This window comes from Bos grunniens, chromosome 15 (genome assembly GCF_055505025.1).
Source record: "Bos grunniens cultivar Pamir isolate PY7600 chromosome 15, Bosgru_T2T1.0, whole genome shotgun sequence".
NCBI lineage: Eukaryota > Metazoa > Chordata > Mammalia > Artiodactyla > Bovidae > Bos > Bos grunniens.
In genome coordinates, this window is record NC_141179.1 from 77022290 (window position 1) to 77047774 (window position 25485).

The 25485-nt window shown below is 42.5% G+C and overlaps 2 protein-coding genes across 14 annotated transcripts in view; both read right to left on the reverse strand.

The window, feature by feature from the left end:
• Positions 1 to 25485, reverse strand: part of AMBRA1 (autophagy and beclin 1 regulator 1) — a 172920-nt gene that overhangs the window by 61169 nt on the left and 86266 nt on the right. The gene's annotated exons all lie outside the window — the stretch shown is intronic.
• On the reverse strand, positions 13049 to 20460 carry LOC147358518 (transcription initiation factor TFIID subunit 9-like). The gene is given in 1 exon segment (XM_086341456.1): positions 13049 to 20460. A coding segment is annotated over 1 exon segment (789 nt). The 5' UTR covers positions 14085 to 20460; the 3' UTR covers positions 13049 to 13295.

Consider the following 25485-nt stretch of genomic DNA (forward strand, 5'->3'; position numbering starts at 1 on the left):
GAAAGATGTCCTTCATATATATTGTTCCCTATGAGCCCATCTCTATTAAAAACAAAACGAAGAAAACTATGTAAGTATAAAAATATACATATGTGTGTGATTAGGCATAGAGAACGATTTGGAAAGACACCTTCCAAAGATAGTGAACTCACTGAGAGTTAATCTTTTACTTAAATTTTAAATACTATACAGCTGTAGCACTTAAAATTCCCTTTGGGGAATGAGACTGAGTATAAGAGTGATGAGGAGAGACTCAAGCATTTTATAGTACCTATTTTGACACTGTCTAAATTACCTACAATAAATCAGTTTTAAAAACAAAATATAAAAGGAAAAACACAGAGTGAGAAGTTACCTTTATAATGATTTATGGCAAAATTCTGCATTTTATCATTTAATATCCCCTATATTCAACATATACATTTATTCCACATAGCTAGTTTGAGAAAAGCCTTGAGAAGACTCCTTGAGAAAAACTCCTTGATCCTGGGTTTGCAATAGAATTCACAAATCTTAAGTTTTCCATTTTTACAAAGTGCCAGTCAGGATGATAACTCTGAGATGCCCTTCAAGGATCTAAGAAGAGGGTTATGTCTTCAGTAGCCAATAAATCTGTGCTATTTGACTAAAAAAGGAGCCAAAACAATTCTATCTCTGGGTAAACATCTTACCAAAAAATGCCGCAGATGTTCACAAGGACATACGTCAAGAAAATTCAAGGCACACTGGTATAGTAAAAATCTAGAAAGTTTCATGTTCATCAATAGGGAATAGATAATGTGTATAAATGAATCTGTGTTAGTAGCTCAGTCGTGTCCCTCTCTTTATGACCCCATAGACTGCAGTCCGCCATGGTATCTGTCCATGGGATTATCCTGGCAAGAACACTGGAGTGGGTTGCCATTTCCTCCTCCAGGGGCTCTTTCCAAGCCAGAGATTGAACCGGAGTCTCTGGCCACTCCTGCTTTGGCAGGCAGTCCACCACTGAGCCACCTGGGAAGCCCATGGATGAATATTAGGCGACAATTAAAGGAGCAAGCGAAATCAAACTATGTCATTGTGGACTGATGAAACCAGGTAACACCGAATTTCAAAAGCTGTAAAAACGATACATACGGTATCATTTATTAAAATGCAACTCTTAAAACACAAAGCAATAACATTTTACTAATAGATTAAGTTATAAAAAAATAGACTGCAATTATATAAACCAAATTCATGATAGGGGTTTCCTCTGTGTAGAATAGGAAATACAATTATGGAGGTCAAAGGGAACTCTGACTTTATCTGAAAAGATTCTATTTTCAGGAATTAAAGGAGGAACTCCTCCATGGTCCATTGGTTATGGCTCCGCAATTTCACTGCAGGGGAACCAAGATCCTGCAGGCCACGAGGCTGCCAAAAAAAAGAACTGAGGCAAGCAGTGCAAACTATTAACAACTATTACATGCTGGTTGTGGAGGCACACAGGCTTGCTATATACATAGATGTGTGTGCCTGTACAGAGGTATTTATACTGTTTTATATGAAAGTTTCTCACTATTGAAAGGAAAAAAGGGATATGAAGGAAAGAGACAAACAAGAAGCTGGGGCACACAGTGAGGACCTTTAAATGTGTCCCCACAATCTCAGGGCTTGTCCAACCAAGTGTGGGTGAGACAGTAACTGGCAAACATGAAATACTCTGGGATATGGAGTCCCAGTAAATTCCAAAGGTGGGCAGAGATGGCCATATTCTGTTTACTTGGAATTCTTGACAAAAGATTTCTCCCACAGAAACACATCCTGTGTCTCCGTGAATCAAGTTTATACCATGTAAAAGCCTGAGCTACTGCACTGGTGAAACCACCCAGCAGACAGCTATCAATGGCACACGGGCACAAACTTCGCACTCAACAAAAACAAGGGTTCTTAAGGCCACAGGCTTCCTGGGTTCATCCTAGGAACAGTCTGTCTGCACAGATGAAATACACAGATGCCCCAAGCTTTTCTCTTAGACAGCACCTTAAAACATCTTTTCTTGAAGAAAAGAAAGGTTTAGTTTTAATGTCAGGTTAGATAAATTTCTGAGAAAGGCCTGAGGCAGAGTTCTAGGTTTTGAAAGAGATATTTCACAAGGGAAAGCAAAAGGAGTTTTAAGACGTTTTAGTCTCTTCCTTTCTGCCAGAGCTGCTGGATGCACTCCTAAGGAAACACTGGGTCTGCTATCACTCTTCAGGGAAGCCTGAAAACCAAGTACGGCGGTGCTTTTCAAGGCAAGCTCTGTCCCTGGTTGTCGTAAAGAATGCATGACAACCTGCAAACTTCCTGATAGGCTGCTTAGGGTGTGGGTAAGTAACAGCAAGGAGGTCAAACCAGTCGATCCTGAAGGAAATCAATCCTGAATAGACATTAGAGGGAGTGATGCTGAGGCTGAAGCTCCAACACTCTGGCCACCTGATGCAAAGAGCCGACTCCCTGGAAAAGACCCTGATGCTGGGAAAGATTGAGGGCAGGAGGAGAAGGTGATGACAGAGGATGAGATGGGTGGATGGCATCACCGATTCAACGGACATGGGTTGGAGCAAGCTCTGGGAGATGGTGAAGGACAAGGAAGCCTGGCGTGCTGCAGTCCATGGGGTCACAAAGAGTTGGACACAACTGAGCGACTGAACAACAAGCAACATCACCAAAGAATCTTGCGCTTATCACTAAGCTATGGGCCCTGCCCTTTACAAAACCACCTTTCTCCCTCCCCACTGTCCTCACCCCGATCCTTCTCCCAATCCAGACGGATGACTTCTAAAGCGAGCTTTGACTGCGGCACTCACCTTCTCCCGTCTCTAATGGCTCCGAGACGCTGAAACCAGACTCCTTGGTCTGTTACTCACGGCCCTCAACAGTCTGCCTGCCATCTACCTTTCTTGCTTATCTCCCACATTATTCACGTTTCTGGAAATATGCTTTAAATATATCTCCACTTTTGTACTTTGGTTCATACTGTTCCTACTCTCCAGGCTCCTTCCTCTCTCCTCTAACAAATGCTTCCTAAAATCCCCCAATCCCTGCCCCCAATCAAGGACTTTCTCAATCCTTTTTTACAAGAACTCTTTTCTGATCTCGTTAGCCTGACATGATCTTCTCTTTAGAAGCCCCAGAGCATTTTGTTTCTCTCTTGCTCTGTCATATTCCTTCTGCTCCATCTCCCGCCTTCCAGTCCAGGCAGGACTCTTGTCATTACTCAGTCCACTTAAGACAAGCACAAAATTCAGTCCACCGGAGGTCTAGCTCAAAATCTAGAAACTAAGTATATACTTGCTCTGTTCCTGCTCAACACTTTTCCCTGAACCTGAATCCATACAGGCCATTATAAATAGGTTCTTTTCCTTGTTTTGGCCTTGTCGTGTGGCTTGCAAGATCTTCATTTCCCAATGAGGGATCAAACCCAGGACCTTGAACGTAAAAGTACTGAGTCCTAACCACTGGAGCACCAGGAAATTCCTACAAATAGGTTCTTTTGATGGGAAGGAAACACATGATTTTCTCATCTTTATATGAAATATCTTAATGCTCCGCCACAGAAGCTGTGCGTTAAGTCCATACTAAACAGAAACAAAGAGTTTCCTCAATATGCACAGACTCTTACTACTCAACTGTTAACCCTTTAGGAGTAAGGGCTATCTTAAATCCCTCGGCTAGACTTAAGTACCTCTCAGTCCTTGTACCCTAGAAAGAGCACCCTGCACAAAGCACACGGCTGCAACTCAATTCATTGCCTTGGAGCCACAGTACCTCTGGCTTTGAGAAATATCCATCCAACCAGCAAAAGGACACCTCCAGAATGCCTAAAGCCATTTCTGTTTGATTTTTGAACTCTAGGAAACTACCCAACCTCTGGAATCTATAAAATACAGTACTCAGGGCACTAAGAAATTGATGGTTACATGCAGGGGAAACACACCAAGAATTTACTTCCTTCTTAACTGCAGCCAAAACAAAGCAGGGGTGGGCAGATTTTTGACTGCAAGTTGGTAAGGTTAAGAAGTTTCTCCTTCTGGCCTCTGGAGAATCCAAGCTGGGAGCACGCTGTCCCCTTTGTCTGCCTCTGCAAGGCTCTTGCCTTGAGGCCAGCAGGGTTAGCACAGCCATTTCATGCTCTGAAAAGTCAGAAAAGGCGAGATGGGGAGCTTTTCATTCGAGGAAATGCCTAGTAGTCAGAGCCGGTTCTGTTTCTGTTGAAAAGATAAGCGGGGATGCTGAGGTGAAAAAGCAAAATTTCCAACAATGCTTAATGAAAGGCTTGGAGACAATGTACAGAATTAGGCAGCGGGATATACTCCAAGAAGAGAGAAGCAGGTGCCAGAGCAGAAATGCAGCAGAGACTCAGCACCAGACAGTTCATGCATCCAAAATTTTCCATGTATTTAAAATGTCATCAGGACACCCTGTGAGCACAGACTCGAGGCAGCAATTACGGGATACAGGCTTATCCTTCCTGGCACGAAATACCCACAAATAAGCTCCTAGGGTAAAAGTCAAAAGAACGTAGAAAGAAAAGCTTTACCATAAAAAAACTGAGCAGTTGCTACACTTTCTTGCCGAAATAGATAATTAAATACAGATCTTCTTGTGAAGAGAGTAGTCTAAAATCAACTACTATATTCAAAGGCACAGAGCTCCCAGGCCCATGCAGGGTTTTAAACCTTGCTTGGGTCTACAGACGGCCTTCGGAAGCTCCAAGAAACCACTGAAACTGCAAATTAAATTGTGTGTATGCGTGTGTCACTGGATGAGGCCATTTTTGTTTTTTACATCTTATGGTGCTTTGATATTTGAGGTCCTTGTGGACTGCCGGACTGCCCCTCTCCGGGTTAGCTAATTTCCAGAGACAGCAAACAACTGTCTACAAGCACGCAAACCAACCCATCCAGATCCCATTCCCTCCTGACCAATATACCCTCTGGCCAAAACCACTCCAGAGCCAGGTACAAACAACTGGGGACCATCCTGGGGTCTGTCAAAATTATCCGAACTGTCTGATCCTGAATTTATTCAGCACACTTACCTCGCCTCACCCATTCCTTCCCCTGAGAATATGGAGAAGGGCTCTGGCTCGGGCATTCCCTTCAGCTCCCCCTGCCTCCTGGCTGACCCTGACACTACCCCACGCGGCCCTGCATGGCTCAGTGAGTCCCCCTACTCTCAGAACTGTAAGTAATGAACCATCTTTTCGACTGACTATCCTTCTCATCTGCGGGCCTTATTGTACCTGAATAAAACCCAAATCCTGGTTACTCTTTATTACAGTTTTGCATATACCTTTTTTCTGAGGGGAGAGTCCAGGCTTTTAATACGCATTCTCATAGAAGTCACTGGCCTCCAGGAGATTAAAAACTAGCATCTCAGGTCACTCTGGGCTCTAGATTCAGATGAGAATCTATCACTGATGAAGCTCTGGAGGGCACCTGTAAAGGCCAGGTGGCTGTTCTTAGTGCAAAGAGAAAGCAGTGCAGACTGCAGAGGGCTTTGTTTCTGTTTTTCCTGGCTTTTTGCAGGACAGAGAATAGTGACACATGGGAGTTTAAAGGAGAAGGTTCGCAAATTCCCAGAGGGGTGACAGTAATGATAAATTAGCATTTCTCTCAAATAATACAAAACATCTGAAATGCTTAAGCATCCAAAGGGTTGGGGAGATTAGGAATTGTCCATGTTATGTTTTGTTAAAAACAACAGGCACACCATGACGATCAAAAACAGTATCATCCGCAAAGAGATAAACCTTTTGGCCTTCAGTCTCACTAAGGCTGACAGAGATAGAGAGATTTTTCAGGCCAAAGTACAGAGTCTTGAGACATGCCCAGAATAAAGAGTAGTGAACTCAAACCAGAGAGCTTTTTGATGGCTGAATGAGAAATGAATGTTAAATAGGTATCTATCAAACATAGCACAGTGGAAGATGTATATAAAATGGTAATAAGATGTCCTTTTTGCTTGGTTGGAGCCAATAATCCAGTTGGGGAGATAAGAATTCTGTCCAAAACATTACAAACAAGAAAAGCAACTTAAGTGTCTAATGAAAGGCACAGACCACGCGAGCCACAGCTGTTGAGGAAAGGCCACTGGACTTGGGGAGGGGAAGCCAGGAAAGCTTAGGGGAGAAACAGAAGCTAAGGCTTACAGGAAAGAGCGAACGGGTTTGGAAAGGAGGAGAGGAAGAAAACGGTTCAAGCCAAAAAGCAGCTCTAGCTGCTCAAGGTGGTTTAGGGTTCAAGGGCTAATATCAGTTCAGTGGGAAGCAGAGGCTCATATAAGGCAGAATATAAAATCAGGCTAAAAAAAGACAAGGAATTTGTCATCTGTACAGCAAGAAACAGAAATCCTTTGAAATTTTGTGAGTAAGGGAATTACAAAGTGGAGTGCTTTTAAATTTTAATTTTTATCAAAGTACTACATACACACAATTTTAAAAGTTAAAGAGTATTACAAGGCTAATAAAGTTAAACAGCAGCCTCCTGCCCTATCCTCTCCCTTGATTTGCTTTTTAAATCTTTTAGCTGTTTTTCTTCTGATAATTAACTGTCATATTTCTGCTGTTACTAATTTTTCAATTTTCACAATTATCTACTGGTTTCCTAAGACGGGACATGATTTCTCCTGCCCTTTTCTTCCCCACTCTTCCAAAGAAGTTATACCCCATTTTTACATTTAACATTATTTAATATTAATTATTTACAGTAATTTGACCATATATTCATAACATAAACAGTATAATAAATTTATATTTCCTTTCACATACAATTTTGCGTCTTCTGGAGAAGAAATGTTCCTGTCGTAATTTGCCAGTCATAACCCTCCTTTCCCCATGAGACGGATGAACGGGGAGTTTGGGATGGCTGGTGGGGACCTACTATATGGCACAGGGACCTATATTTATTGAATACATAGCTTATAATAGCTTATAATTCCTGGAGAAGGAAACGGCAACCCGTTGAGTATTCTTGCCTGGGAAATCCCATGGACAGAGGAGCCTGGTGGGCTACAGTCCACGGGGTCGCCAAGAGTTGGATACGCTTAGTGACTAAACCATCACCACCACCAATAGCCTATAACAGGAAAGAATCTGAAGAAGAATACACCCCCACACACATACATATGTATGCATTTTTTTATTTATTCATAACTGAATAGCTTTTCTGTGCACCTGAGACATTACATTATAAATTAACTACACTTCAATTTAAAAAAATGGTTTTAAAAAAAAGTGCTAAGAATTTGTGCTGGTAGTTATTATTATTATTATTTTTTTTTTTTTCAAAAAAAAAGAGGGCCAGGCATCACTCTTAAGGAAAAGGAAGATGTAATCAAATGTTAGGTTTGGTTTATATCGATATTCATATAGTTGTAATACATTTTAACTGAAGTTGCCTCATGTAAAATGTGTTGCTGTATGTTGAACTCTCTAACTCTTAGAAACCTCCCTCCTCCAAATGAAACTACTGTTTGTTTTTTTTTTTGTTTTTTGGCCATGTTGTGAAGCTTGCAGTATCTTAGTTCTCTGACCAGGGACTGAACCTGCGCCCTTGGCAGAGAAATGCAGGAATTCCACTGCACTGCTGGAAAATTCCCCAAAACTCTGTTTTTATAACAGGATTTGTTTTATTACACTGAATGTCTTAGGAACATAACCCTTGCATTACAGCAAAGCAGGCCATAACAGAAGCACTGGGCACTAGAAATATGAAAAAAGACAAGGCTCTTGACTTGAGGAAACTAATAATTTTAGAGAGAGACACGAAACTTGTATACAAATATGGGAATACAAGGAAAAATATTGTAAAACCGTAAATACATTATACATCCTAGGTACAATTTGAATATAAGATACCTTGAAAGTAAAATAAGACATAGCAACAGGGGGCTTCCCTGGTGGCTCAGTAGTAAAGAATCCACCAGCCAACGCAGGGGACATGGGTCCAATCCCTGATCTGGGAAGATCCCACTCGCTGCAGAACAACTAAACCTGTGCCCACAAGTAATGAATGTGTACCCTAAAGCCTGGGAACCAAAACTCCGCAACTATTGAAGCCTGCACACCCAAGAGCCTGTGCTCCGCAACAAGAGAAGCTGCTGCAACGAGAAGACTGTGCTTTCAACTAGAGAGCAGCCCCTGCTCACCGCAACCAGAGACAAGCTCGTTCAACAACGAAGACGCAGCACAGCCCAAAATAAAAGAATAAACAACATTATAGAAAACAACACAGCAATAGTTTACATTTCGTATTTTTAAGTTGCATGCTATGTGCTTAGTCGCTCAGTCGTGTCCACCTCTTTGCGACCCCATGGACTGTAGCCTGCCGAGCTCCTGTCTGTGGAATTCTCCAGGCAAGAATACTGGAGCGGGTTGCCATGCCCTCCTCCAGGGAATCTTCCAAACCCAGGGACGGAACCCAGGTCTCCTGCACTGCAGGTGGATTCTTTACTGTCTGAGCCACCAGGGAAGCCCCACCTAATATCCATACATGGCATTCTGATATAACAACACTATGGGTTTTGTTCATTTTTCAAAAATATGTAGCAAGATGCTTCGTGTGCAATAATTGCTACTATTTTCTAAGTATTTATCTTGTACCAAGGGACACATTAAGTTCTTGTTTCATAAATGTTCCCATTCAATCTTCACAATTACCCAACATGAAGTCCGTTTATTCATTAGACAAATATATAGTGAGTTTCTACTACATGCCAGACAGTGAACAAAACACATAAAAATTCCTGCCTTCATGGGAATTACATTCTGGGGAGCGGGGAGGAAAAGCTACATAACAAAGACATGAGTTCACATAGCATGTTAAAATTACATTAAGTGTCACGGAGAAATATAAAACAGAGAAGAGGAATGGAAAGTACCAAGGGTAAAGTACTGGCAATTTTCAATAGGGTAGTCACTGAAAGGCTTTACAGAACCCCTCTTCTACAGACAAGAAAACTGAGGCTTAGATAAGTTAAACAACTTTCCCATGGTCACCCAGTTGGCAAGAAATGAGATGAAATTTGAGTTCAGTTGTCCTTAGTATTAAGCTCTATGGCATCTCCTCAAATCAAAAATAAATGACCCAATCAAAAAATGGGCCAAAGAACTAAATAGACATTTCTCCAAAGAAGACATACAGATGGCTAACAAACACATGAAAAGATGCTCAACATCACTCATTATCAGAGAAATGCAAATCAAAACCACTATGAGGTACCATTTCACGCCAGTCGGAATGGCTGCGATCCAAAAGTCTACAAGCAATAAATGCTGGAGAGGGTGTGGAGAAAAGGGAACTCTCTTACACTGTTGGTGGGAATGCAATCTAGTACAGCCACTATGGAGAACAGTGTGGAGATTCCTTAAAAAACTGGAAATAGAACTGCCTTATGATCCAGCAATCCCACTGCTGGGCATACACACTGAGGAAACCAGAAGGGAAAGAGACACGTGTACCCCAATGTTCATCACAGCACTGCTTATAATAGCCAGGACATGGAAGCAACTTAGATGCCCATCAGCAGATGAATGGATAAGTAAGCTATGGTACATATACACAATGGAGTATTACTCAGCCATTAAAAAGAATACATTTGAATCAGTTCTAATGAGATGGATGAAACTGGAACCTATTATACAGAGTGAAGTAAGCCAGAAAGAAAAACACCAATACAGTATACTAACGCATATATATGGAATTTAGAAAGATGATAACAATAACCCTGTGTACGAGACAGCAAAAGAGACACCGATGTATAGATCAGTCTTATAGACTCTGTGGGAGAGGGAGAGGGTGGGGAGATTTGGGAGAATAGCATTGAAACATGTATAATATCATGTATGAAACAAGTCACCAGTCCAGGTTCAATGCACGGTACTGGATGCTTGGGGCTGGTGCACTGGGACGACCCAGAGGGAGGGTAGGGGAGGGAGGAGGGAGGAGGGTTCAGGATGGGGAACGCGGGTATACCTGTGGCGGATTCATTTCGATATTTGGCAAAACTAATACAATATTGTAAAGTTTAAAAATAAAATAAAATTTAAAAAAAAAAAAAATTCAATCACATAGGTTTGCTTCATCAGATTATTTCTTTAAGATTATGTTCACATTTTAGCGTCCCAAGGGGTTAAGAAATAACTTTATATTTTCAGGATTTGATGTCTTATTTCATATCTACACTAACTTTTGCAAAGGAGTAGAGAATGACCTAAGATCTTTGGTTGGCTTTATATCCCTGGAAAAACTGAGAAGAGATCAAAATAATAATTAGTCAAGGAGAGTCAAAGGATACTTCACAAACTACATTCAGTCTATGAGAAGACTATGCACAAACCCGAAGCAAGTCCTGCTTCCTCTTTCTGTTACTGTGACCACCTCTATTTAGTTCATCAGGAAGTATTTCTTTTCTGTCCCAAGGGTGCCTAGCACAACTCAGATGTGCTTCGGCAACTCCGTTTATTAAGCTGAGATGGGTTCTTTACAGCCACCTGAGCCTGTCTCTTAGCATCGAGGCGTTCCTGTCACCAGAACATCTAAAGTTGGTGATCTCGGCTTGTGCCAAGTAGTTCAGGTACTGCAAATAACCTGGGTGCTAAGGCAAATATCTACTTTTATTCCTTTTAATTTCAGGTAATACATTTTTCAAAAGAGTTAAGAGTGCTTTACCATTTCTACCCTCCCCCCCCAACTTAACTAATCCCTGGAAGGAACACGGAGGTAAGGCTAACCTCATCCTCACCTGTCAGAGACAAAGAGACCAGGTGACTCACTCAAATCACACTGTGAATTATTGAAGGAGCCTGAATGACAACGACCCGGCCGCCAATGTCTAGCGCAGATTCTAACACACAAGATCAGTAGCCCTCAGTGTTTTTTTGTGTCCGTAACATACCACTTGTGGGGGGGGAGGGCAGTATTTTTGAAGCGATTAGAAGACACAACACGGTAGTAAAGCCATTTTCAATAATGAAGGTGCTGCACCAGTTGAATAAGACAGTGACTCCCAGTGCCCATCTGACAGCCTTGGTGCTGCTCCGACTGCATACTCGCCACGCTAGCCTCTCACACTCTAGGGAACACGAGGTCTGTCTCCTACCAACTTATATCCTACTCTGAAACATAGGTGCAACTTCACAGGCCCAAAGTTAAGCTTACACTGCAATAACGATTTTATTTAGCACAACTGCATTTTACCAACCAGTCAAAACTTGGTGGATTACCAGTGTGTTAGGCCGTACACAAAAAACCCAATCTCCCTTCAGGAAAACAAAGCTGCTTCTTTGACTAAGAGGTCAACTTGGATTTAGTGGTTAATTAATACTTTATTGCAACATCACCAGGAAATCAGCAATTAACGATCAGTGCCAAAGACATTCATTAAAGCCTACATCCTCCTGTATCACATCAGAATGACAGCCACTCTGATATAATAATCAGGAATAAGGAATCAGATAAAATCTAGGACTTCTGGATACAGTAATTTAAAGCACTTTTGAAAAGGTATGAAAATAGTAATTGAACTTGAAAGTTAATCTATTTTTTTCTAGTAAAAATCCCCAGCGCTTAGCGTAGGGCCTGGCAAATTGTAGCACTCAAGTACATTCCAGACATTTCCCTTATAGTCCGGTGGTTAAGACTCTACACTATCAACGCTAGGGCTGCAAGTCTGATTCCTAGTTGGGCAATTAGGATCCACTGAATTCATAACACACAGACTTAAGAACACGACTATATTATCCGTCTGAATAATGGCAATGAGAGAAGTAGTAAAATTGGTCGGTTTTGGTATTTTTCTTGGTTGATTATTTTCATGATAAAGTTAATATATATTAGAACCACCAGAGGCAAATGGTTTTCAACGAATAAGGGAATAAGTGAACAAATAACTGTTCTGAGGTATACGATCAACACGAACAGAAGAGATCCATTCACATCCTTCTCATATGCAAAGAGAGACCCTAACTTTTTCTGTCTGTTCTAACGTAGCTCTGTTGCCTCCTGGACAGAGTGGGGGAACCTACAGAGGGCGTGTACTCATGCTGGACTTTCCCCATGCCTAGCAGATAAAGTGAGGCTCAAGGAGAGCAGTACAGTTCTAGTGCACCGAGGACATCTAATCACTGTCTATCGTCTAAGCAGACGCTGGACATGGTCTTCAGAGCAAGAGAGATGGTGGTGGGGCTGGGGATCGGAAGTCAAGAAAGCCAGAAGAGAAGTGACACAGAGTGGAGCTGAGAAATGGAAGCTGTAAGGTTCAGCTTGAGAAGGCCCACAGGTATCTACGGGATGAGGACGGTCACGCTATATTCCCACAGGATCAACCTGAGCACCTGGAGGGAAGCTGAGGAGAAGAGAAAACGAGTGAGGTGGACTGAATACGTTTTTAAATGGAAGAATAGTCTCATCAATAGCAAAAATTTTAAAATAAATAAAGTATTTTAGGTCCTTCTGAAAGTGGACCCAAATAGTTTTAAGTCCTGGTCAACTTAAATGGCAGGCAGCCTCCAAGGCCCAGTGCTAGGCATGATTTGGAATACAAAAGCTTAATTATGATTAAAAGAAGAATCCAAACCTTTGGCTTCTCACAAGAAAGCAGCTATGGGTGACTTCTTGGTAGTTCCTAACGTGCACCATTTATGAATACCGAAGCCAAGGGAAAACATAAGTGAAATGTTCATGTTTAATGTACAAGTCCTAGGCTGAGAAAGGAATGGGCATGGATTTCTCTGGGAAGTAGACTAGACCTTAACCTTGTCTGTCTTTGTTTGCAATATTCTTTGACGGAGTCTATCTATGCGCACACACAAAAAAACCCCTCCCATCACAGACTGCCCAATTAAGAAACAAAAAAGATTTCAGAGGAGCAGAACTCTTTTCAACATTCTCCTTCAGAGACAGGGCCCGAGGCCACTTCAAGTTTGATAGTTTGTTTCAGTTATACTCCCCACACAAAAGTTATGAGTCATGTAAAATTGTAAAATGTGAAATAGTCAACTTGTAACCAATACTGCTTAGCTCTTGCTGTAAGAATCCCATAATTTCTTTTTTTTTTTTAATGCACGAATTGCAACTTTATTTTTTACACTTAAAGGCTGAGGAGAAACCATTACTAATCCTATTAAAGAAAATCTAACACAACAGCTCAATCGAAAAGTATGGTAAGCATATTTACTCATTAAATACTATTTTTTCTAGAACACAACATGGAAACATCTAGCATGCATGTTTAATCTCAGTACAATAGATTCAAAACCAAGTATACATGTTACATGCGTCAAGGCTAGATTACAAATTATCATAGTCATCGTCGTCATCATCGTCATCATCATCATGTTTTCTTTTCAATGCATTTGATGCTTCACTGGCAGTATTTTGTGATGAGACCATGTTAGTGGTAATAAGAATATTTTTGGACCCAATTAATGACAGATTAATTAGAACATTCTGAACTGCTGATGTTGCAGGAATTGAAGCTTTTACAGCTGGAGACTGTGAAGTGGGCATCTATACTGTGAACCTTTGCCCTGTGAGGGACACTGGAGTCCCTACTTTAGTTGAAATGGACATGGCTTGTGGGGTTGGTGTGCCAAGCGTGGGAGTACTTGGTCTGCTAGTAACTGAACCAACACTTAACTGTGGAACTATTATTCTTCCTGCAGAAGTAGATGTCTTTTTTTGTAAAGACTTAAGTCTATAATTTGGAGCAGTCAAGCAATACCTATCAGGTGGCAATCTAGGACCTGAGTAAGGCTTGATCAATGGGAAAGGGGTTTGATCTCTTTGCCTTGCAATATCCAATAAAAAATCTCTTGGTGGAGGAGAGGTAAAAGACTGGTCAGCACGACACTGCACTGCCAATCGCACATCATCTGCATCAACAGTAGCTTTCTTAGCATAACTTGAATAAATTTTTGCATCATCTAGAATTGTGGTCACATATCGGAAGGCAAACTCCAACATCTGATTTATAAGTCTCGGTTCATATTCTGTAATCCCCATATCCTTCAGGATTTGTGCCATCATCTGTGCATCTTTCGGCATGCTCTTGGGAGAAGCCATCTTGCCAGACTCCATGATATCCGGTGATCAAACTTCTCGAGCTAAATCACCCACATTAACGTATTTCAGTCCTGATCTTGATGCAAGTTCTTTGCCTAATGTAGTTTTTCCAACCCCTGGTGTACCAGTGAGCAGGATGTTCGGAAGCAACATGGTCCTCGCCGCGCTGGCTCCGCACGCCTCTGCACACGCGCTCTACACACTCCTGGGAGGGGCCAGCAGGGGCGGGCAACGGCAAGCGCCAGCGGCCCGGGGTACTCGAGGCCTGGAGGGGCACTCGAGACCCACCTCCGTCGCCTCGTCACCCACAGTTGGTTACCCGGCCCTCGAGGACACGCTTGCATCACAGGGTCCATAATTTCTTGCCTTATCCTTTTGACTCTTAACTTTAAAGGTCTCAGAACAGGAGAGAGGTAGAAGAGGGAAGTCTAGCATCCAAAATGAGGAGGACAAAGGAAGCAGGCATCTTTATTTTTTTTTAATTTTACCATGCTGTGTGGCTTGTGGGATCTTTGTTCCCTGACCAGGGATTGAAGCCTGGCCCTTGACAGGGAAAGGCTGGAGTCCTAACCACTGGACCGCCAGGGAATTCCTAGCAGGCATCTTTAAATAAAGGAGATCCCCAGAAACCAAGACTAAGATGATTTTTTTCAAGATTTCTATACTCATAACAATTTTTCTTCAGGTGTCAAAAAAGAGCACTGTCTCTACGCAGTACACTAGCCTTTCAGGAAAAAAGTCCCTCTCACATGCAGAAGAGATGCTAATAACACAAAGGAAAAGGTAGGCAGCTGCACTTCATGCCTGAAAATGAAAACTAACAGTAAGTCCACACTAATCAAGGTCTGTATAGCCAAAGCCATGGTGTTTCCAGTCGTCATGTATGGATGTGAGAGCTAGACCATAAAGAAAGGCTGAGCACCAAAGAATTGATGCTTTCAAACTATGGTGCTGAAGAAGACTCTTGAGAGTCCTTTGGACTGCAAGGACATCAAACCAGTCAGTCCTAAAGGAAACAATGAATATTCATTGGAGGGACTGATGATGAGGCTGAAGATCCAATACTTGGCCACTTGATATGGAGAGCTGACTCACTGGAAAAGACCCTGATGCTGGAAAAGATTGAAGGCAAAAGGAGAAGGAGGAGGCAGAGGATGAGACGGTTGGATGGCATCACCAACTCAATGGACCTGAGTTTGAGCAAGCTCCGGGAAATAAGGAAGGTCAGGGAAGTCTGGCGTGCTGCAGTCCCTGGGGCAGCAGAGAGTCAGACATGACTTAGTGACTGAACAACAACAAAGCTAAAACATGGTGTACTTAGAAATTACGGTAGAATGGGACAAAAAGTAAACCTGACTCTAAACATGTCCTTCACAGCTCTCACCTCCACATTCTCTGGCCAATTCCCTAGTACTTCCATCCAGTGGCAGCTTGAGAAATTCTATAAATGAGTCTTAGAGTTGGCAGTTCAATAGGTGAAGTGGGGACATTGAGGTCTTAAAGCTGCCAGCAGGGCAAGCTCACTGTTTTCACCTAGATGGTACTGTTTTCAAGGGCGGTTTGGCTTGCCTCATAGCAACAGAGGGGTATTAACCACTCCCAAGCTAACTCTTGGTGCTGGCTGCTTCTATCCCACAGGACTTTAGAGCTCTTCCTCGGCAAGACAAGATTAGAACAGCTGGAAAGTTCTTCAGATCAGGTGTTCTTAAGTTGTCCCTGTAGTCTCTCTATCTGGACCATGGGAGTGGAGGAACTGGGGTATTTGAAACAACTTATTTCAAGCTTTGCATTGGTATGTTCAGTTTTAATTAGTTTCCTAAGAAGCAATTTAACATTTTACCACTTTCCCCAGTCATCTCACTTCAGCAGAATCAATGAAAATATTTAGGCCAAGAAACACTTTGTGACTTTTATAAGCTCTCAATTAGGTCTTATGTTAGCTGTATTTGCTGTGCTGTAAAGAACATCAAGTTTAAATTCGGTGACCCATGATGGATAAAGGTCTAAAGGTAGGTGAGGAAGGGGACCCAAAAAGCAAAGGCAGAAGACAGGAAGGATACTGGCTGAATCCCATCACTACACATTCTAACTTCTTATCAGGAGAGAAGAGATAAGCTCTAGTTTTATTTGGTTTGGCGAGCATCTCTGCCTCTTTTAACAGTCTGTACATTTCCATTCTCAGCACTGTTCTTCCCAAGACATACTGCTGCTCCGTTTCCTCTTGTGAGTGGAATCTTCCCCAGTGCGGGCCAAGTTGCTTCTCTTCACTTTCTAGGAGCAGACAAGGCCACGCACATGCATTGCAAGCTGCAGCAGCGGCTCCCTGACTGCCTCACAGTCATTTCACGAATCCTGGCTGAGCTTTAAGGCAGAGCAGCGAGATGCTCAGGGAACACACTAAATCGCTGGGTGCCCTGCTGAGCTGGGTGAAGTTCTTGAGAAAGCCAGCTTAAATCTCCAATGAGAAGTACACACCTTTCTTGTACATAGGCCATCCTATTTTCGAACCCAACTGCCCAGTGCAAAATTCAGAGTTCACTAACAGCACAGCTTGCGTTCCACCAAGTTATGGAGATGCTTCTGAACATCAAGCATGTTCTGAAGGAATGACTAGTGAATATGACATTTGGCTCTACATGCCTGAGGCCCAGTCTGTGCCTTCGTATCTGGAGCCCATAAATTAAGTTTCTCACCAGTGTTATCAATAAGGCCAAGCAAAAGCTAACTCCTATGCTTGAGAAGAACTGAATTCTACCTCCTCCCAACAACTGCTCTAAGAAAGCATAATGTGCCATGGTCACTGGCCACGCAAAGACCCTCTGCCTTAGTTTTTAGGCACTTTTCTTCCAATTTGCTTCTGTTACAGAAGCTGCGGATTATAAATGATGCCATGGGCACAGGTTCACTTACAGCCAATTTAGTAAGTGCCTGCACAGTTAATCCTGTCAGTCTTGCTCCCACACAGAAATACACGTGGCCCCAAGGGGCCCAGCCACCCACAGAGCTCTTCTGCACATCTCTTACCCTCCAGCACACAGAAATAGAGGGCTGCATCCCAGAAAACAGAGAAAAAAGGTAGTTCTTCTGAAATGCTCTGTCTAGAAAACCAGGATCTAGCTTTCCATTTGGATGTCATTTCCAAATGCATGTCTCTCTGAATAAACCAAATAATGATTTAAACCATTTAAATAATGAAAAATCAAGACATTTCTCTGGAATTCAAAATCTATACATCGATATCCCTTGGTGTGCTGAAACTTTCCTTTCACGTATATGTAAGGACACTCTAAAAAGCAGTTTGCTGACAGTGAGTTACTAGGCTACTGCAGATCTCAAAAACTGACTTCATTGTGGTATGTCCCTGTAATGACCCCTCATGATTCAAGCCTCTCCTCTGAAACCATGTGCTTAGAGACAGTCCCCTCTTTGACTCTGGAGTTAGCCGAGTGGCTTTCGTTAGCTGATGGGATAATAACAGAAGTAAAAAAGCAGAGACTCGCCGAGTGCGCGTTGCGTTGGGGCCTGATGGCTCATTCTCTCTGGAACTGAGAGGCTTCTGAGGAAAAGCTGGTGAAGAGAGAAGAGACGAGCCACCACAGCCGAGGCCAGGGACGTGGGAAACCATCTGCACTGGTTTGCCGTGGCTACAGCCACAAATCACCACAAACTCAGTGGCTTAACACAAATGTACTAGTTTTCATTGCTGCAGGTCAGAAGTCCAGCAAGTGTCTCTTGGGCCAAAATCAAAGTGGTGGCAGGATTATGCTATTTTTCTGGAGGCTCTCGGGAAGGGTTTGTCTCCTTGCTCATTTGTCTTGGCAGAGTTCAGTTCCTTGCAGTTTTAGGACTGAAGTTCTGGTTTTCTTGCTGACTGGTGGCTGAGCGCCAAACAACTCCCATCTTCTTCCACTGCATCTCACTGACTGACCTATCTGCCTTTCTCCTCTGCTTTTAAAGGCTCATGTGATTAGACTGCGTCCACACAGATAATTCAGTGTAATCTCCCTATCCCAAAATCTCAATCACTTGTGCGAAGTTCAGTGATGTGGTGATCTTCAGCAGGCCACCGTCCTATCTGTTACATCAACTACGACCACCCATACCCAGTCAAGCCATCACCAGACACAGAGAGCCATCAAGCTCGCTCAGATCAGAGAAATATACGTTGGATCCACAGAATTGTAAGCAACAACACTTTTTAAAAGCCAGTGAATTTTGGGGTGGTTTGTGTGGCCAAGGCTACACCCCTCCCGAGGGGTCTGTGCAACCCTCAACCTGATAACAGGGACACTGTTCTCCTTTCTCTGCTCTAGTTCAACAAGCATGCCTAAGAGGTCACAGGCAGTTTTCTGTCCTCTGAATCATGAAACAAAACGATTAAATTAGGGTTATGTCTTCTTTCAATCCAGATCTAGGGATAACTGCTGAAATTTCACAAAAGTCAGCCTTATAATCTCAACAGAACCAGAGAGGGGCTTCCTGCTCCACAACTAGAAGCTATACACACAAGACATATATAATAGATGTATATACATACACACACTTGAATGTGGGGGAAAGATTTGAAGGAAGGACCAATCTCTGATAGAGCAAAAGCTGCTGGGGATGACAGGGAAATTTCACTGCTACCTAACTGCCTCTTCTTCAAGTACAAAGACCCATGAGGGCTTGGGGGCACACCTTCTAAGCAGGGGTCTCTAACCCTCCATTAGCCAAATACATTTCTTCAAATGGGCTCATCCTCAAATCTGCTGATACTTAAAGGTCTGGAAAGTGGTGGGAGGAAAACGCTAAGAGCAAGTTAATGTCCTCTTGGCTCTTTTGGCTGACTTCCCTGTGCCTGGGCCTTGCCTATTAATTGAATGCTATTCGGATTCCATCTCAAAAACAAATGAGGATGGAGACCAGAGGCCTGCCTTCCCCAGACTGATAAGAGCAGCACAGTGCAATTATACTCGAACAGCTTTGTTTTGGAATGTAATCACCGCCCCAGCCTTCTTCCCAATGGGATGGCAACAGTGTAATTACCGCTTCAGGAGTCATTGTTTGGGAATGTATTTCTTCTACAGGGCTCTTTCGAGGGGAAAGGAGCTGCAACAAGAATATAAGAGAATTTGCAGCCCGCTCCCCAGTAGCGGTTTCATAGGCTGAACAAATTATTTTTTGTTTTCTTACAGAAACACCAGAGTTTAACTTTTCAGCCTCTTTTTCTGCCAACAAGGCATCACCCTATACCCCATGACGGTTCTGTTTGAGAAGTCCCAACCTAAAGCTAGACAGCCTGAGTTCTGATTCCTACTCTGTCAAGTACAAGCTGTGGTTGTGGGCAAACTACTTCATCTGCTTATGCCTCGGTTTCCTTATTTGTAAACAGGAGTAATACCAAGGCATCACTGGAATACTGTGAAGACTAAGTGAAATAATATATGAACAGTGCTTAGAGCTCTCCCTGGCACTAGGAAGTGCTCTTGGGTCTTTGTTTTCAGCCCATTTGAAGCACTGCATTCCACCACAGTCACCACATTTTGCAAATATGATCTAACATCGTGCTCAGTCGTGCCCGACTCTTTGTGACCCCATGGACTGTAGCCCGCCAGGCTCCTCTGTCCATGGCATTTTCCAGGTGAAAACACTGCAGTGGGCTGCCATTTCCTCCTCCAGGGGATCTCCCCGACCCAGGGAGTGAACCCACGTCTCCTGCGTCTCCTGCATTGGCAGGCAGATTCTTTACCACTCCACTACCTTAGTTCATGGTACTAAGCTTGAGTTATTGCATTATTTCTGTCCACAACCCTTTTACCAGTTCAGCATGAAGACAAATGTTCTGGAAAATTTTAAATGCTGCTATAGACCTGTCACAGTCTCTAAGCTAATTTACTCTATTGAGTAAGAGTTACTAGATATGTCCATGTCAGTCCTCAGTTGTTTACTAGTCCAGGGAAATTACAATAAAGACACTGTTGTGAGCTTCCTGTTGGAAAAATGACCAAGTACTACCAAAGCTGCCACTGGCTGGCAATATGGCAAATTCGGAAGAAAATTCACCTTCTTAGGCAGATTTATTCATGAAAACGAATGCTGTTTTATTTTCCTCACATGCTTCCAGCACATCCGACCTCCCTGAAAGACTCTTATTGCCACTGGGAACCTAGACCTTTTACCTCCTGTCTGGTTTTCCCCCTGTTGCTTTGCAGCCTGGACCAGTTAAATTCTCTGCCTAGGAAGAACATTTTGGGGCATGAGCCATAAGAGTATAAATCATGAGTTTGAACATGTGTACACCCGTGGTGGATTCATGTTGATGTGTGGCAGAACCAATACAATATTGTAAAGTAGTTAGCCTCCAATTAAAATAAATAAATTTAAATTAAAAATAAAAAATAAAAAAAAAAAGAAATAAATCATTAGTTTGCTTGCCAAGCAATTCCAAAGAATATAACCCCACAGCTCAAGGCACCAGTAGTGAAGCTGGCCCTTTCTGCATGGCACACAGCTGCACTGAGTCAGGCTTCAGATAAACACAGGGGTTCTTCATGGTGGCCCTGTAATATGAGACACTATTTTTACAGGCTGGAGTATGTCATTACAGGATAGCTTTCTGGCCCTGAGGTGACACCCCATGGACTGTGGCCTATCAGGCTCCTCCGTCCATGGGATTTTCCAGGCAAGAGTGCTGGAGTGGATTGCCGTTTCCTTCTCCAGGGGATCTTCCCAACCCAGGAATCGAACCCGGGTCTCCCATGTTGCAGGCAGACGCTTTACTGTCTAAGCTACCAGGGAAGCCTAAACACCTGACCAAAACAAACACCCCCCAAAAGTCTCAACGCTTCAAAAGGTCCCTGGTCAGCCTCGTGCAGGTGCCTCTCCACCTCATGACTTACACCAAGATATCTATCTGTGCTTGCTCTGGGCTTCCAGCTGAGTGCCACAAGGACCCTGGGGGAAGAGCCAGCCTTGTGGATCAGCAGGTGTTTAAGAAAGGAAATTAACACCCACAGGTTGGCTCTACTTTGGTAGAGAGGGTGAGAGGTGCTGTCTGCCAGCTCCCATGGCATTTCCAGCCAGTTTGGAATAAATGAGACTGCCTGAGGACATGAACTGAGAAAGGGAAAGAAAAGCCAATATGAGATCAGAGTTTTAAAAAGAAGGAGGTGGAGGGGTAGCATTCCTATCAAGGACTCAGATAGAAAATAATGGAGTAGATGGGATAACAAGGAAGACTATTTCAAGTCTTTCCAGAGTATGTATAAGATCTCTAATCTCAAACAAAGTGAAGACTGGCTACTGCCTCCACTGGAAAAAAAGGGGGGGCTTTGATCTCGTATTGCGCTTATTCTTTCCTCACGTCTCCTCCATAGCTTTCTGTATTGTTGTATCATGTGTTCTGAGGGGTTGCAAAACATATCAAAGCATGTACTAATCATAACCTAAGAAGACGGAAGTAAAAGGGTTCTGGCATTATAGTGGGTCCTTGGGAGATTAGAGGGCATCTTCAGTTGCATCTGCAAGATAAGAAATATTCCTAAGAAGTACACAAGCCACAAGACTCAGATGCTCAGCTCTCTGGGTCTAGGGAGGCCCCAGGCACAGAGAACTCACAGCACAAGTTACACAGCAGGTCCCAGCCCGGATACCTTGATGCCCACCTTCTCTTTCAGGAGGAAGAAGGGGGACTGGCAGGAGACTAGTTAGGAAGTGAGAAGAAAGGCTACAGGTCAACTTCGCCTAGGAAGAAAACTCCTAGCAGAGTCGACAAGAACCTGCGGTCCCAGCAAAAAAGCTTAATAGACTCCTATTTTCCACTATAGAGACACTGGCAGGTTCTGCACTCCCATGGCCAGTTTTTTGTGTATTCTTCTTTTCTGTGTATACACTTAGCACAAGACATACTGTCCTCTAGCCGTTTCTGAGTATGATGGGCTTACATAGTAGGTGGAAAGTGTATGGACAGCAGAGATCATGTCTTTTTCATCTGGGTACTATCATATACCTAACACTGTGCCACAGAAAAAACAGAAGCTCAATACATGTTTATCAAGTAAAAATTGATTATACGCCAGCTGAGCACTCTGCAGGCAATAACAAATTCATTCATTCCCCGCCCCGCCATTACTCATTACTCACAGCTCCAGATAAAGAAGACTTATATACCAGGGGCTCACCAGGACCAACGCATCTTAGATTCCGGGCACGCACACTCCTTAAATGTGTTAGCAAGTCGTCTCTTCCCATTTCTTCCTCTCTGCCTCTGTCCCTTGTTTTAATTAGTTAATCTAGAGCAGTTCTCAATTTTTCAAGTGCACCAGGATCACCTAGAAGACCATTTAAAACACAAATTCCTAAGCCCACAACCAGAATTTCTGCTTCAGTGTATCTGAGGTAGGGATCAAGAATTTGCATTTGGAACAAGATCCCAAATGACGCTGATGCTATTGGTCCACTTTGAGAATCCTATGTTGCCATGGTTACATAGGAGCAAGTACTTGGTCTGGAGAGTAGATGCTTATTTCATGAGAGCAAGTTCTGATTAGAGACAGAAAAGGGTTACTCAAATGCAAACTCTGTGACTCCTCTAATCTAACCCTCTTGGTTGACATGACTACAGGCAACAATGGATACATTAGGTTGTCAAACTATCAACATAGGGAACTTCAGGTTACCATCTGCTGGTGTCTTAGAGCACAAGTCCGAATTTTTTCAACTCACTGACCATAGCAAAGGGGAGAAAGCACTGCTTGGGACCCAGGAAGCGCACTGTTGAGGAAGACAGAAGAACAGTGAGAGGTCAGCAAGGTTATAATCAGTGCGGAGACTAGCACGGCTCTAACTCAATGCTGGCCCCAAAGTCTTACAGTCAAAATCCTAATGAAAATAGCTAGAGTCTACTGAACACTTACCGTGTGCCAAAAAAACCCCCAAACATGCTAAGTGCTTATATTAGCTCATTTAATCCTCAAAACAATTCTCTGAGCTAAATACTATTCTTATGCCCATTTTACAGATGAAGAAACTGAGTCCCAAGAAAAGATTAAATTAACCAAGATTACACTGTGAGGAAGTAGCAGCATGAATATCTGAACCTAGATAGTCTATCTCTGGAGCCCAAACTCTTGAATACTTTGCTCTACTGCCTCTCAAGCCAACTCTACAATGCAAGTAGCAGCTGTCATTTTTGAGCTCCACTCAGGCTCACAGACCCATGCAAAAGAGACATGGAGACACATTCCGAGTTACTTCAAACTGCATCAAAACTCATAAAATTCCTGGTTCGAGCCCAGGTTTGAGTTACACACACACACACACACACACACACACACACACACATCTATCAGGATTGGCAGTTAAAAGTCTCAGAGGAATTATTAAAATTTTAGTGAAGTCCCCCAACCCCGCCCCCTGCCCCCCAAAACACACACACACACAAAATATAGAAAACCAGGCTACTCCCTGGCTAGACAGTAAACTCTGCAAGGGCAGAACCATTAAAATCTTTTAAAAGACTGAAAGTGCTCTGGAAAATGCTAAGCTTTTAGAAAGTGGTATGTACATTTCAAAGTGACAGTACAGAAAGAGCACAGGTGTAAAGCATCAGCAGGGAGCTATCAAGAGGAAATTTCCTAGGGCCGAGAGAGACAGAGGCACAGAAAAACGTAGTCACACATTACAAAAGGAAGAGAAAAGTTCATCGACAAGGCCTGCTATTTTCCTCTAGAAAAGCCTGAAGAAGCAACAGACAAGCCAGCTTAGAAACTAGAACCTACATTCTTGACGAGCACACTTCTCACTAGTGGAAAAAGGAGATGCAATAAAAGGCTGGGGTAGAGACAGCACGGGTGCTCAGTGACTGATGGAAGCCAAATAAGTACAAGGCCCTTGGTGCTGAAAGGCGTCTGTGAAAGCTGGGTTCTCTGGGAGGAGTGCTGCATTTATTTCTCTGTTTCCCAGGCAACCAAGCCAGCCCCTTATTGCCTTTACTTTCATCACTGGAGCAGAATGAAAGGTAATTGGGTTAATTATTAAAGCGGTCCTAGCTAGTACCACCACCACTAATTGTCCATTTATCTGGGATTTACAAACAGCTGTCTTAATTGATGTTGAGCTGGAATGTGCCACTCACTTTATCAGCCTGGCTACTGGAGAGGTCAAGAACATGGAGAATGGACCAGCCAAGGAGATAAAGGGTCTAACACCAGAATTATCCTTCATTTCTGCTCATACTCATGTAAGTTACCACAATAGCCTTCAACTATATTCACTATTTTTAATCTTTCCCAGATTTGCCAATTCAGGTGAAGATATGGTATACAGTAATTAAGCTGTTTTATTAGGCAACTGCGATATCAAGTTAAGAAATTCAACTATTTTTTAAATGTCGGCACAGCCAGCAGCCCAGATATCCACTTAGTTGGCCAAACTAGACTAGATAGGGCTCCTAAAAGTAATTTCCTAACATACCAGGAAAGTGGGAAATATCTAGGAAAGTGGACCTGTGTTTTTAAACCAGTGTTTTCTAAAAAAGATGAGAGAGTCAGAAAACAACCAAAAATAAAGTTAACAAGAAAAGTAAATTCTTATAAAAGATGTATCCCAGTTGTACCCACAGCACACAATCAACAGAAGGATGCCTGGAACATGACATAACATACAATAATAGTTAAAATGATAACAATAGTTATAACAACTATAGCAATAGTTATAACACTGTACCATTGGGTTTATTATATAGACATAATATATATGGCAATAATAGCACAAAGCAGGACTGTAAGAATGTAGCTATAATGGAACAAGGTTTCTATATTTTACCAGAATCAGGTTTGTGTAAGTCTGAGGTAGATCCTGATACAGTTTAAAATCAAGAAAGGAATTAAAACAGCACATTAGAAGCTATCCACTCAATACAAAAGAAGTCAGTAAAGGAGAAATAGAGTAATAAAAAAAGACATTAGAAAGACAAAAAACAAGCAGCAAAATGGCAGGGAAAAATCTGACTACATCAATAACATTAAATACGAATGGACTAAACAATCTAATCAAAAGGCAGAGACTGTCAGGCTAGACAGAAAAATAAGATCCAACTGCATGGTTTCTATAGGAGACATACTTTAGATTCTAAGATATAAATAGGCTTAAAGTGAAAGGATGGGAAAAGATATATTATGCAACCAACAAACCACAAAAGAGCTGGAGTAGCTATACTGACACAAGGAAAACTAGACTACAGACAGTATTACTAGAGAATATAACCTTTAAAAGTGTGAATCACTGTCTTGTATACTTGAAACTTATTTAACATTGTATATCATCTATACCAGAAAAAAAAAAAGACAATCATTACATGAACAGAGGGACATTTTATAACAAAAAAGTTGCTTCATCAGGAAGGCAAAACAATTACAAACATATATGTACCTAA